The sequence below is a fragment of the Phalacrocorax aristotelis genome, chromosome Z (genome assembly GCF_949628215.1).
Source record: "Phalacrocorax aristotelis chromosome Z, bGulAri2.1, whole genome shotgun sequence".
Classification (NCBI taxonomy): domain Eukaryota; kingdom Metazoa; phylum Chordata; class Aves; order Suliformes; family Phalacrocoracidae; genus Phalacrocorax; species Phalacrocorax aristotelis.
Genome location: NC_134311.1, coordinates 56,472,021 through 56,486,258, shown reverse-complemented (window position 1 = coordinate 56,486,258; position 14,238 = coordinate 56,472,021). Strand labels below are relative to the sequence as shown.

The following is a 14,238-nucleotide window of genomic DNA, read 5'->3' as shown; positions in this document are numbered from 1 at the left end:
AGACCTTTCTTTCTTTTTAAAAATTGTAGCATATTTAAAATATATATATATATATACACAAACTTGTGTGAGATGTGCAATAGCAGGAATGGGTTTTGTTGTGGGATTGTTTTTGGTTTTGGAATGTTTTTTCTTTTTTTTTTTCCCTTCTTAGTTTTTGCTTTTGAACAAGGTATTTGAAAAGGGGCCGCCCAGGGAAGAAATGGCTGGAGTTTTGGTCGTGTGAACAAACTAAAGCATAGAGTAATGCAGTAGAGTCACTGATTTTGAAGATTAATACAGCAGTAGTAATAGCAGATTAAAGATTTAAGAAAAGTCTCTTCTAGACTGATTTTAAATACTCAGATCTATATAATACAGACAATTCAAATGTGAAGCTCTCTCCGTCTCTGGCAATATACGATCTAACAGCTGAAAAGCTCAGCAAGATTTCTTACTGTGCTTTATTTATAGGTGTGGCACTACAAAAAACATTGCTGCTGAGCTACTTCTGGGTTGTCTATGTCACCTTTGTATCTATTTCAATCAATAAAAGTTCTCTGGATTCTGCAATTTTTTTTCAGCTGAATCATTTCCATTTCACATTGTTATCCCACATCAGAGTGTCTCACATCCTAGTGGTAAGCAGAGAGGCGTTCAAGCCTTCCTTGGAAGCAGTGGGCGCTGGTGCCTGCCTCAAGGACAGGACAGAGCCCGACAGAAGCAGAGCATGGCAGCAACACGTGCACCACAGCCGCTTTGTATAGGAAGAGCAGCTGTGGCAAGCCAGCTAGCGTAGATTTTGAGCCATGGTTTATTTGTGGTACTGTTTTTCTGTTCTTGACTCACCACTATGTACATTTGTTAGCATGAATGATGTACCTAATGTGTTATTTTTAATCTAAATTCCAATTAAAACGTGAGTTTTCAAACTTTACCAGGAGTCTGACTACCTTAATTCAAACATACTGGACGAGTTGAGCCACAGCAAGGTAGCTTTACCTGTAGCTTTAATAGCATTTAAGGTCCCAGCCCACTGATGTTAGTGTTTCAGATTTCCATCTGACTTGAACAATTATCACCACTTACTGATCAAAAAGTATGTGATCTGAAAGTGTAGCTATGTGTTATATAATACAGTTGCATTAAAGAGACTTTCTAAGTGAATGTACATCTGGCAAATGTTTTTAATTTGCAGCTGAAGCACTGCAGTTCCTTTCTCATGAAAGGGGGCAGTGAAGGTTGTTAAGCAAGTATTGTTTAATCACACAGACGTTTAAAATGGTGTTTGCCACAAGGTGTCTCACCTTTCACCAGTGACTTGGCGGACACTAGACAGGTTACATACTCTTCTCTAAGCAAATTTAAGGCAGAACTAGGAGTGGGGCTTTCAGCAATTCAAAGAAAAGTCAGGATGTCACTTTCGTCTCATAGTTGCAATGGTCCATTTCTATTACATTTAATTAATTGCATTTAGTTTAATTACACTTGTAACAGTTTCTAAACTTCCAAGAAGTAGCTCTTGGTTAAAACTTGGAACATTTAGAAACCTACTGTCCTAAGGGGACAGGTGCCACTCAACGCACCACATCAGTCACCTTTATGGATTCCAAAGCAGTCATTATACAAATACAAAACACTGCCAGAAGGAGTTACAGAGTAATACTGATTTGTATACCTGAAAATATCAGCTCGCTTTTTCAGTAAAACCTTTCTTGGCAATAGGGAGCGCAGAGTTCAATTCTCCAGCTGTGTGGATTAGTACAGATTTCTGTGTTCTAGTAGCTTCTTCCCAAGCTCCACCAAGGTTTAGAATGGTGATGGAATGAGAAAGTGAATGTGTATTATTAATATCAGAGGGACAGGAATATAAAGACATTGTCTTGCTCTTGTGATTCACTGAAAGTTGTTTTCAAATAGGTGCCTTTTATTTGATTTGTGGTATCTTCTTATCGGTGAAGTTCTGCGAGTGTAGGAATTGGCATCCCTAAAAGCAGTTTTAGGTATCACTCAGATGCAGTGGGATCAGTCATTTGGTCTAGCTGAGAAAGGTAAAGAAAAAATAATTCCAAATTTAATCCCATTATTCTGACCACTTCCAACTGCTCTCCTACCTTGGACAGGAAGTATCACCCCAGTGCCCAGTCCAGTATATCCATGTTTTTCTCTGAAAACATCAAAAGTACATGCAGGGCAAAGGCAACAGCCCTGCCCTGCAAAACGGCTATACGTGCTTTGGCATGCGTGCAGTTATTACAGCTTGGATGATGTATGATTGTTTTATTGGGCTATAAACATTGTAAAATCTACTTGCAGCACCGTCAGCTGAAACAGTGGCAGAGCAGCTGATGCCACAGGGGCATGAGTGGCCAGAGGCAGCTGTTTGTAAAACGGCCTGGGCTCCAGCCAGGACATCCCAACCCAGCTCTAGCAGTACACATTTGCAAGCAGAAGAGCCAAGCGAACAGTCACAAGTAACTGGACTCTCAAGCAGGCTGCATCTTCCAGGCCCCGTCAGCCCTGTTCCAAGCAAGCTGCCCATTCCTAACACAACCCCCAACTTACCAAAAATCAGTCTCTGAGTTTCCCATCTCACCAGCTGAAAGTTCCCCTACCTGAACCACGGGGACGAAGAAGTGAAACCTCGTCTTCTCAACAACACTTTGTACCTCTGGGCTGAAGTGTTCTGCTTCACCTCTGAGTGATGCAACAGCAGCGTGTGCGAACACTCACTGAAGCAGGACAGTACGTGTCTTTTTCTAAATGTATATACACACATCACTTAGTCACATTGCAGCACTGAGCATATTTAGAGACAGTAAAACAAACTAATTAAAAGCACTGTTTGGTGTAAACATTATCCATTCATCCAGCAAGAACCACATTTTAGACAAGCTGTATATGCTTCCATTAAACAGCTGGACAATTAATTTATTCCAGAACAAAAAGTATGGCAGCGTGATCCACAAGTCACGCTTCCCATCAACGCATCTTTTTATCCTCAGTAGTGTGTGACATGGTCTCTAGTTTAACCCTAGCATAAAGTTCAACTGGTGTTCTTCTGCCGAAGTAAGAAATCTGCACTGCGTCTTTTCTAAATCCTCCTGATTTTTCTACTCATGAGAATAAAAGCTACTTCCAGACATAAAATTAATTTGTAGGGAAAAAAAGTGCAAACTAATTCTTGCATGTTTTATTGTAACTGAGTGAAACCTAACACACATTTGTTTTAATTGTCTGAGCCACTATGCCTTACTATTGATTCATAACCAGAATGCTCTAGGTGCCTGCCTCTTCCTTGACAGAAGTGTCTTTCCAGAAGTATTACTGAATATTTTTAACCACGATTCTCTTCTCTGTGCTGTTTTCTCTGTGTGTGCATGCCTTCCCAACTTTGGGCTTACAACCTCTTGAGGAAAACTAGCCTCAGCAAACCAGAGGAATTATCTCTGCACAACAGCACTTAAATTGTGTAATAATTCTAACCGTAACACCTGACCGGATCATGCCGCAGAGCTATGCTCACCATTTACAAGAAATTACAAAACCTGTTCCTTTAGCCTGCTGCCACTGCCATCCTAGTCTGTGAATTACAATGAAACAGATCAAGCTGATGAAGAGTTTCACTACCACGTGATGCATGCATGCGCGACCATCTTCAGAAACTCACGCCTGCTATCTCCCAAAAAGGATAATCCCGACTGCACCTCAGAGCACTGTTCTCTGTATCATGCATTTCCAAATATACCTACGTCACAGTGGTCTAGATGAAGTCATAAAGCAGGTGTTACAGTTGATGTCGTATGAAAAAAAAAAAAATCAGAAGACTGCGATAGTGCCAAAAAAAAAAAAAAAAAAAAAAAGAAAGAAAAAGCAAGACACAGCAGTGGTACAGAATGCCACTTCAAAGGCAGAAATTAGGAATATAAATGCTACCAAAGCAATGCTGGTTTCAGCAACTTTGTTTTACTTTCAACAGTGCTTTAGGATTCACTTAATACCTGTAGAATTTAATTCAGTAATGACAGAACGTGTCTAGATTTTACCCCTCGTGAGTTTACAGCACAAGAAAGCGCGCTGCAAGCGTTCAAGAATTTTCTTCGTAACAGTTGAGTAGACTAATTCTCAATACCCTAATGTATTATTTTGATACTGGACATTTTGCTTCCCCATTTTAGCAGAATTACAGCATTTATATACAGAATTATAAAACCCAAGCAGGACTTTTACATAGATCATCTGCCCTGCATGTTATCCTGACTGTTAGGAGAAAAATCCCTATATTGGTCAAAACTATACAGACCAAACACCCAGGAAAAAAGTCTTTTTTTATTCTATGACACTGTGTTAATACAATAAATATACAAAACTTCTGAACTACTCAGACATGCAACAGAGGGACAGAAGAAGCGCATTTGTACAGAACCATGACATTCACCAGGATGGCAGAGCGTTGTTAGTAATTTACAAAATATACAAACATCCCTCAGATAAATAAAACCAACTCCTAAATTACAGAGCAATGACTACTGACATTCCAGTGTTCAGACTTCATACTTTGTATTCAATTTGCCACAATACTACAAAATGACAACTTCAGTGGGCGCCATCCTCTGATTAATGAATAAGAGACTGTAAAATCTAGTTTTCATTAGGTACAAAATATCTTGACAAGTATCAGCCTTCTGTTGTCAAAGCTAAGCTCAAACCTCTCCCTCCCTTTTGGGCTGCAGTGTCACAGATTTCTGGTTTAAACAGTTCACATGTATCTGAACCTTGAATTTCATTCAGGAGGTTTAAATCTGTACATTCAACCCATGGCATTACGAATCAACGCTCCCTCTACACAGAACATTAAATATGTTTTCTCATAGAGTCTTTGGACGTTTGGGGAAAAAAGTCTACCCACCAAATTCAGGTTTTATTCCTAATTTGTTTTTTTTTTTTTCCATTCTATATTCTGGTAATGTATGTTATTATGCAATCTTAAGTTAAATTGCAAGGATGATGTCCCTGGGATTCCACCCAAGAGGTACCAAGAGAACTGCATAAACTTAGATCTATAAGCAATCCATAGTAGAGCTCTTAGATACAACCCTCAAGTTAGTTTTAAAAGATGATGAAAAGAACAATCTTGATACATGGCTGCTAGAAGGATGATGCCTGATCTCAACAGAAAATGGTGACTTTTATCTGGAAAGCTTTTAATAACATTCCACAAAAATTTAAGTTTGATGCTAGCATGTCCACTAGTGTGAAATTTTAGAGCCCCCATTACACAGAATATTTAAATTGCTTTTAACTTCATGATGCAGAGAACATTTAGAAGCAAGTATATTAATTAATACGAACTTCAGCATAGGTGAAGCAATGCCATTTATCCAAATTCAAGTGGGATTTAAAGAAATCAGTAAAAGAAGGGAGACTAACAGGGACACCATGCTAACAGTACAAAACTGATCTAGGGATTAAGCTAGGGATTTTATTTTTCGCAATGCTCTTCTGTTATTCCGAATGCTGTGTAGCGAAAAAGGACCTCACAGTAGGCATCTGCTACCGACCTCCTAACCACAGTGACGATGCCGATGAAGCGATACTTGGGGCACTAAAGCAAACTTCTGGCCAACAGAACCTAGTCCTTATGGGTGACTTCAACTACCCAGACATCTGCTGGAAGAACAATACAGCAGCTCGCATGTCATCCACCATGTTCCTGGAATGTATCGAGGACTGTTTCCTGATACAAATGTTAGATGTGCCAACCAGGAATGAGGCACTGCTGGACTTGCTATTCACAAACCGAGAAAGCCTGCTTTGTAATATCTCGGTGAGTGGTAGCCTTGGCTGCAGTGATCATAACAACGTGGAGTTTGGCATCCTGCTGACCGTGCTGAAGGTCAGCTCTAAGACAAGGGTTTTGGATTTTAGAAGAGCAAACTTCAGCTCACTCAGGGCTCAGCTGTGAGGGATTCAATGGGAAGCTTCCATGGAAGATAAAGGAGCTAGTGAGTGTTGGGAATTCTTCAGAACTCTCTGTTAGAAGCACAAAACCAGTTTATCTCCGATAAAGGAAAGGGAAGTAAGCAGAGCAAGAGGCCCGCTCAGCTCAACCACAAAGCCCTGGGTCTACTCAAATCCAAAAGGGAAGCACACCAGAGATGGAGAAGTGGAGGATTATCCATTGAGAGCTACAAGGGCATTGCCAGAGTGTGCAGAGATGCAGTTAGAAAAGCAAAAGCCCAGTTTGAATTGAAACTGGCTGTAGACATAAAAAATAACATGAAAGTTTTCTTCAGGTATGTCAACCATAAGCAGAAAAAGAGGGAAAACACAGGCCCACTGTTAAACAGAAAAGGAGAGTCAATAACCAACAATGCTGAAAAGATAGAGGTCCTCAACACCTTCTTCATCTTCTCTGTCTTTGCCAGCACTGCCGGGTCCCAGCTTTGGGAACAAAATTGCCAGTTGATCCAAACACCGACCCACCATCAGCGAAGGAAGAGTTAGTACATGAATTACTACGGGAGCTTGACCCCTACAAATCAATGGGCCCTGACGCCATCCACCTGAGGGTGTTGAGAGAGCTGGCTGACATCATCGGAAGGCCACTCTCCATAATCTTCAAGAAGTCATGGACAATGGGGGATGTCCCAGAGGGCTGGAGAAAGGCAAATGTTACCCCTATCTACAAGAAAGGCTTGAAGGAGGATCCAGGTAACTATAGGCCCATCAGCCTTACTTCAATCCCTGGGAAAGTTATGGAACGAATCCTCCTGGGGGCCATCACAAGTCAAATGAAGCATGTGATTGGGAAAAGCCAACACGGTTTCACTAAAGGCAGATCGTGCTTGACAAACCTGGTGGCCTTAAATGACAAAGTGACTTGCCTGGTTGACATGGGGCGGGCAGTGGACATTGTCTACCTGGACTTCTCCAAGGCCTTTGATACAGTCCCCCAGTCTTCTCCTGGAGAAATTGATGCGTTATGGCCTAGACATGTGGTCTGTGCAGTGGGTGGGGAACTGGCTGACAGGCCGCACCCGAAGGGTGGTGGTAAATAGCTCTTTCTCAAACTGGCAACCTGTCACAAGTGGAGTCCCCCAGGGATCGATATTGGGCCCAATGTTATTCAATATCTTCATAAATGATCTGGATAACGGCATCAAGTGTAGCCTGATGAAGTTTGCGGATGACACCAAGTTGAGTGGGGAAATAGACACTCCAGAAGGGAGAGCTGCTCTTCAGGGAGATCTAGATAGGCTGGAGGAGTGGGCCAGCAAGAATCTTATGAAGTTCAACAAGGACAAGTGTAAGGTCATGCACCTGGGAAAACATAACCCAGGAGTGCAGCACAGACTGGGATGCACCTGGCTGGAGAGCAGCTCTGTGGAAAGGGACCTGGGGCTCCTCATGCACAGAAAGCTCAACATGAGCGAACAGTGTGCTGCTGCGGCCAAGAAGGCCAACAGGATGCTGGGTTGCATCAACAAGGGCATCGCCAGCAGAGATAAAGAAGTCATTATCCTGCTCTACTCAGCACTTGTCAGGCCACACCTGGAGTACTGTGTACAGTTCTGGTCCCCGCTATACAAAAAGGAAGTGGACAGGCTGAAAAGGGTCCAGAGAAGGGCCACCAAGATGGTCAAAGGACTGGGAAGCTGCCACATGAGGATAGGCTGGGAGAGCTGGGTTTGTTCAGCCTTGAGAAAAGGGAGCTCAGAGGGGATCTCATCACCGTGTACCAGTACTTAAGGGGCAGCTACAAAGAAGGTGGAGACTCCCTTTTTACAAGGAGTCACATGGAGAGGACAAGGGGGAATGGACACAAGTTGCTCTTGGGGAGATTCCGATTGGACACGAGTGGGAAATTCTTCACAGTGAGGACAGTCACCCATTGGAATAATCTCCCCAGGGAAGTGGTTGACTCGGCCACGTTGGACACCTTCAGGAGTCGTCTGGACAGGGTGCTGGGGCATCTGGTTTAGACTCTGCTCTTCCCAGAAAGGTTGGACTAGATGATCCCTGAGGTCCCTTCCAACCTGTGATTCTATGAAAGTCGGTCCACATTCAGAACATGGAGGGGCCTCAGAACTTCATGCTGTCTTACTAAAGGTGATCCACCTTAATGGCTGAATTCATTTGAGCCACAGTGTACACTTACACTGGTTGTGGGATGTGGTTTTTCCTGTTTCCATTATCTAAAACAGAGTTTGAAAAAACAGCCAAAGTATTGTGCGTATCACTCATGAGGCAATCCAAGAATATAAATTGTCTTCAAAGGAGAGAAACATGACGTTATTCTAAGAGATTATTATATTCTAGAATATTATGATGGTATGTACCATTATGGATTGTTCAGTTCCATGGCACCGATTTAACCTCTTAGGCCTCCAGTTCAATGATTTAAAATTTTACTTTGTTAAAGATTAAATTTCTCACTTTTCCAACTCAAAATAGTTTAAAAGCCCCCCCCCCCTTAAATCACATCAGAGATGGCCGAGTTAACATTAAAATTAATTCAAGTATCTGTTAAATGCCATTGCTTGAAAAGCCTGGGTTTAGACAATATTCCCCTTAGAAAATTAAACACTTTATATTTAGGTTTTTGGACAAGCAGTAAACAGAGTGACTGACTAGGCCAGAGATTTAGTACCACTGTTAAACACAAATCTACACTTAAAGAAAAAAAACAAAAACAAAAAAAACCAAATCAAATCAAACAAAAAGCCCACCAGAAAAACCCCAAACCTAAAAAACAAACAACCAAAAAAAATCCCAAAGACAACAAAAATACCACTGCATGTAGAATAGGGAAGGGGGCAAGAAACTAGTGTTCTAAAAGTCAATATTGGCTTCTTTTCCAGCAAAATTATTACCCCAAAACATGAATACTGAAATTAAAAATAGCAAATATATAATCATTTAGCTCCGTGATTGAAACTGTCAGTTAACATCCGTAATCTGTACACTGCATTACACATTCTGTTACAGAGAATGTCTATACACCATCGTAATTTCTCACAGGTAGAGAATACTCCATGAAAATAGATACAAACAAATGCTGTAATTATAAAGTGGTGCAGGTAAATTCTGGACCAAAACACTATTTAAACAAGATCAGATAACTCAACAGTATTCATGCAAACTTACAGGTTTATATCAAAAGACTTATCCTAAAAAAAAAAAAAAACAAAAACAAAAAAACAGAAAAGAATTTATAATATCTATCCTACTCGTATTTGTCCTCCAGCAGCTGCTGAAATTGCAAAAGCAGTAGCCAAACCTAACCTTCTACATCTCTAAGTCTGCCCCACTTCTTACAGTGGAAATAGGGCAAACAGTTCTTAACAAAGGAAAATAATTGATCCAAAGTGCTTTCCGGAAGTTAAAAGAAAATACTGGAGAGAACCACTAAAAAACCTTCCAAATTCTTACAACATTTATTTGATCATTGTATGCTACAATTCATTCTCAGGCCAATTGTTGAAATTATTTACCATCCATAAAATATGGAAGGGTTTATATTCTAGAATACAACATCTTAAAAGAAGAGCAAAGAATGGTTATCTTTTTAAAATAAATAAATTTATAATAAACCAAACATTTCCCATTTTACCCATGCACAGCTGCAGAAGAGACAAACATGCTGTGTGAATTTTGACCTAGGCTTATAGGGAATATAATAAGCGACTGGAAAATAAATTACAGCCGAAGAGAACCGTAATGACTTTTTACATTTCCCTACATTCGGTTACCCTTGAACGCGCTTTGAGCGGCACTGCTTGCTGCTGTTGACGCGGCGTTGGCTGCAGCCGTTTGTACAGTTTTGTTGGACATAACCCCCGTGGCAAACTCCTGCTGCGCTTTCTCAAAACTAGCACCAGTCGTGCGGTAGAGACCATGCACCTAGGGAGGTGGAAAAGCAGTGAAAAACATGGTCCTGAGCCTTCCATTTCTTGGTAGACTAATAGCAAGGACTCAAACAAGAAGCAGAGCTGTGTGGTGGGGTAATCTGGTCTACTCATGTCTGGTTTGGGAGGATCCATTAACGAGCAAATGGACTCTTCTTCCACAACTCCTACAACTTTTGATTGCCCTGCTGCATGCACGGTTCGACTGTAGGAACACCTGTAACTTTCTGCAAGTTCAGAGGGGTCTCACACGTCTTTAATAAAACATGTGTGGTATCTACTGTCTGAAATAACATATTTAAGTACATGAACAGGCTGCATCCTTAGCATAAAGCAGGGCTCATAGCTTGTGAAAATGTCTTCTGTCTCAATCTGTACACAACTTGTCATATTCATTAAAAGAGTTAGTAAGTGTGCTAAAAAACTAGCAGGAAGCAAAACCAAAAAAGTAGTTTTGAGTCCACTGGGTCAACAGCATTTGGGTGAATTTTTTTCTCCATCAAGTTTTAGAAACATTTTAATTTCGCTGATATGGTTACACAAACAAGCTAAGCTATGATTGAATATTAAAAAGTAGAAAATATCCTAATAATGCAGATATGTATCTGCTAAACTAGTGTGATAACCAACAGCTCTGTATAATAAACAGTGATATTAAACACTTTACCTTACAAACACTCTAAACAATACGGCGTACAATCTCTACTACAACAAAAACCCAAATCCTAAGTAACTTCCAATTATCCTATTAAAATGAAAAAGCTATTTCTGACTCATATTCACGTCACAATAAAGTTGTCAAATAATATTGCAAAGACAATTTCATTCAAGTGTAGCAGGAAAATTGATGTTGTAACTTTTTGCTTTGTTATAAATGGACTGTTTCTCATCCATAAAGACACACCAGGTCACATCTGAGTATGCAGGTTTTTTGAATGAATCCAGATGTATACGGTAGGAGGACTGTAAAAAAAAAAAAAGCTCCACCATATATTTTTCTTGCTTGTTTCTTTCTCCTGTACCTGAGTATTTATGCAGAAAACAAATAAGGAGAAGGGACATCTCCAGGCAACGCTTAAAATTTCTAGTTTACTGTAAATAGGCCTGAAGAGTTCAGGTATGTGAAAATCTGTAAGCATAACTGTAACTGAGATTGAATTATTAGAATTGCCAGCATATCATCATCAGAATTCTCAGTTACATTTTATCTAAACAACATCAAAAACTTACCAGCACTGTAGTATCTAAACTTAGGTCTTCTGGATGGAAATCCACAAAGAGGACCAAGGGAAAAATGCATCCTCCTTTGAGCTTACATGCTACGCAGTCATTAATTGACAACAAAATGTTAAAACAATAGAAGCAGAGAAATAAAAACCCTTTCTGAGGTGCCAGGCACCTCCCTATTCTATTGATTTTAATGGGATTGACTTTGGTAAGAGCTGAAACTTAGCAATCACTGAATCATACTTCACTCAGACTGATAAATTGCCACAGACTTGGAAACTGCAACCTGGTATCTACACGGTGTCCAGGGCATTCACCTACCCTTTCATTGTGGGCTTACCTCCCCAGTTAGTCAGAGCTATCTTTCCCCATTTTAATTCGCAGAAAATACGTCCACTGTACAAACAGCATTTTGTAATTACACAACAGTATAAGCAAAAAACAGAAGAGGGGAATAACATGCAACTTACCTTTTTAAACATAACTAATGAGATAACAGCAGATGCTGTGAAAAGTGCAGCTATGATTATCATCATAATGCCAACCGGAATACTCTTATTAAGCCCAGTAAGAGATGAAATCCACCCACTGGAGGAAAAAGAAAGGACAAACTTTACTAGCACAGCACATGAACCATTCATCCACAGGTATCTACATCAAGGGAAGCTTTATAACCTCCTGGTTCTGATCAACTTTGAATATTTTTGAAGAAAGAGTCATGGTAATTTTACATAATCATATTTCAGTTCTATAGTAAGTTTTAGAGCTTAGTTTCCATTTTTCCCAATCCATGCGGTGAAACTATAGGAAATTATCCTTGTGCAGGGTTGTGAAAAAATTAACAGTTGCTCAACAACTTTTTTTTTTTGTCATACTATAATTTCAGACTGATTTAAGGCAGTTTCTAACTTCTTTAAATATAAAACAAAAACATCCCCCCCATCTTCTATGTGGGAAGACTCATTTAATTGTATCCAAATAGTGATGCTTTCTCAATTGAGGTTAATATAATAATTTTTTGAAGTAGACAGCATCAGATTAACTAACAGAAAAGATTGCTATATCAGTATCTACTTCAAGCACTTCCCCATTCCTCACAATTGAAACACCAACAGAAAAATAAAACATCAAACTCGAAACCACAGAAGGCAGGTTGCCTTAAGAGAAATAAAACATTAAGACAGGAAAGATTTCTTCCACAGAAAAAAAAAGGCAAAAAATTTCTGTAAACCCGAACAACTGTAAAACTTTCCTCTACCCCTATTGCTTTGATATCCCCTACGTCCAACTGAACTTTACCACAGAACACCAAAATCCAAACTGTAATTAGCATTTTCTAACAACTGGCTACTTTTCGTACTCCTTCCCCAAGTACCCTCAAAGGCACACTCCACATACTTGGAGAGCTGGCCCTCCAAAATATTTTTATTTTGTTAATGTCAATCAATGTGTCTATGAAACAGCCAAATAGTGCATTCAAGACTAAAAATAATAAAACAGAATCTCCTTCCACTACAGTTCTAAGGCAATGCTGTTTTGCCTGCCTTGTATGTGTTTGGAGGTCAGCAGCAAAAAGCTCTGATACAGAGAAATGTCATGACCCAGCTACAGTACTGCCAGTGACAGGTCTCTGAGCTACCAGCTGGCTACTACAACGATGCTTCTAGTTAATTCAAGTTTGTTGGGTGTTTTTCCCAGGACAGCGACCAATTCCCAATAGCTTTTCCTTGTGAAATCTAAATATTAGATCTTGAAGACTCAAATAAAAAAATCTACATGAAAGCTTCATCTAAAAGCTTATATACTTAGAAGCATCAAAAAGAAAAATTAACTATTACAGAGTAAGGAGCTGACTCGGACAAATGAGCTTTTCAAATAATATCAAAGATATACTACTATATCCACCCAAATACATTCTTCAAATTTTAGCTCTAAATTTTCCTTAATAGTGAATATATTAATATAATTAGAAATTACTAATGATACAAAATAATATGCAGTGTATTATTACTGTCTAAATTATTTAATTTTCTCTAGGTTTTGCTTATTTCTTACCATAAATACAAAGCAAATAACATCTCCACACAGGATGAAAATAGAGGTAATGTATAAAAGAATAGTTCAAAGTGGTTTACATTGAAGGATAAAATTTGACCAGCCTACTAACAGAAGTACCTCACACTCTTCGATATGTTTCACCCACTTTTCCTAGTTAAGAGCACACAAAAAATGCCTTTTTTTGAGTGCCAAATGTAGCAATTCCAGTGAACACAAGATTTTTTTAAAAAATAAAAAACCAGATTGCGTTGCAGCTGCTATATCAAATATGAGTTTTGTCTTACAGACGGTACAACTCCACAGCAAACAGAATACTCACCAGTTTCCCCATCTTTGAAATCCTGCAGCTTGAAGTACATGTACAGCAAACTGACAGATATATACAAAGAAGAACACAAAGAACCTGAATGAACTGTCACTCCTGAAAGAGGGGGGGGGAAAAAGATTAAAGCAGCCAGGAAATTAATGGCTTTTTGCAAATACTGTAGTACCAATCTAAATACTTTTCATGTATTAACTAGAGTAAAAATGCATCCAGTAATTGACAGTGATTTGTAGTATCAGCAATTCTGTGTTTTGCAGAGTTTATTTACATGAGCTGCTCCTTCTTCAACACTGTATTTTTGCGACCTGCACTTCTAACAGTGTTGAGAATAGCAGCAAGATACTATTCCTTAGTGTTCTGTTCAGCACACAGCAGGGCCTCTTAGACTAAACACAGAAGTTTTGTTCCAATACATGAAGAACAGAATTCTGTTCCACTTTCACACTGATGTTCACCAAGCTGGCAGGATGGGTTTTACTTGTAAAAGGAAATAAAATCTGATGTGGAATTACTGAAACATAGTACAGACCAGAATACTGAAGCAGCTGTTGCTTAAAAGCAAAATATACAAAATAGGTTTGCTGTTTAAATTACTAAAATGCCAGCCTGACAAAGACTTAAAGTAAAAAAACCAAACAAACCCCAAACATAAATGTACAGGCAAAATATCAACAAAGACCTCAACTTTTTACTATCAAAACTAACGATCATATATGCTTGCTACCAGGGTTCTCAAAA

At 39.4% G+C, this 14,238-nt stretch overlaps 1 protein-coding gene across 1 annotated transcript in view; it reads right to left on the bottom strand.

Moving 5' to 3' along the window:
• Window positions 1–9,396: 9,396 nt before the first annotated feature.
• The window catches only part of SCAMP1 (secretory carrier membrane protein 1), a 45,769-nt gene continuing 40,927 nt past the window's right edge, over window positions 9,397–14,238 (bottom strand). The window contains exons 7-9 of the mRNA XM_075078706.1: window positions 13,495–13,596; window positions 11,588–11,705; window positions 9,397–9,885 (exon numbers count right to left, since the gene is read on the bottom strand). Of these exons, the coding sequence (XP_074934807.1) occupies window positions 9,721–9,885; window positions 11,588–11,705; window positions 13,495–13,596 (385 nt within the window). The 3' untranslated portion in view covers window positions 9,397–9,720. The remainder of the gene's footprint in view (window positions 9,886–11,587; window positions 11,706–13,494; window positions 13,597–14,238) is intronic.